Source organism: Myotis brandtii, unplaced genomic scaffold (assembly GCF_000412655.1).
Source record: "Myotis brandtii unplaced genomic scaffold, ASM41265v1 scaffold1310, whole genome shotgun sequence".
In the NCBI taxonomy this organism is placed as follows: Eukaryota; Metazoa; Chordata; class Mammalia; order Chiroptera; family Vespertilionidae; genus Myotis; species Myotis brandtii.
In genome coordinates, this window is record NW_005354633.1 from 62,625 (window position 1) to 63,345 (window position 721).

The window sequence follows — 721 nt, forward strand, 5'->3', positions numbered from 1 at the left end:
GATCAGGCCAGCAGGGGAGAGCAGTTAGGGACGAGATCAAGCTGGCAGGGGAGGGCAGTTGGGGGCAAGATCAGGAGGGCAGGTGAGGATAGTTGAGGGCGAGATCAGACCAGCAAGGCAGGGCAGTTAGGGGTGATCAGGCAGGCAGAGGCAGCTGGGGGTGAGATCAGGTCAGCAGGGGACGGAAGTTAGGGGAAATCAGGCAGGCAGAGGCACTTAGGGGCAATCAGGCAGGTAGGCAGAGAGGTTAGGGGTGATCAAGCAGGCAGGCAGGTGAGTGGTTAGGAGCCAGCAGTCCCAGATTGTGAGAAGGGTGTCCAACCGCCAGTTTAGGCCCCATCCCACAAGGGTCGGGCCTAAACCAGCAGTTGGACTTCCCCTGAGGAGTCCCCCATTGGAGTGGGTGCAGTCTGTGCTGAGGGAACCCCTCCTCCATGCACAAATTTCATTCACCAGGCCTCTAGTAAAAAATTAAAAATAACTTACCAAGCTCTTTCTTGAATGATTCTAAAAAGGCAAGAAAATAACAAATCAGATTTTACAGAAAAAGTCCAACGTTTACTTTCTAGACTGTTACTGAGCCCAGATCCTAAATGCTGCGTCCATATGTCTAGATCAGCGGTTCTCAACCTGTGGGTCTCGACCCCTTTGGTGGTCGAACGACCCTTTCACAGGGGTTGCCTAAGACCATCCTGCATATCAGATATTTACATTATGATTC

General features: G+C 52.1%; 1 protein-coding gene across 1 annotated transcript in view; it reads right to left on the bottom strand.

The window, feature by feature from the left end:
* The window catches only part of LOC102243514 (butyrophilin subfamily 1 member A1-like), a 14,857-nt gene that overhangs the window by 5,324 nt on the left and 8,812 nt on the right, over positions 1 to 721 (bottom strand). Inside the window, exon 4 of the mRNA XM_005860126.1 lies at positions 487 to 507. Coding sequence (XP_005860188.1) covers positions 487 to 507 — 21 coding nt within the window. The remainder of the gene's footprint in view (positions 1 to 486; positions 508 to 721) is intronic.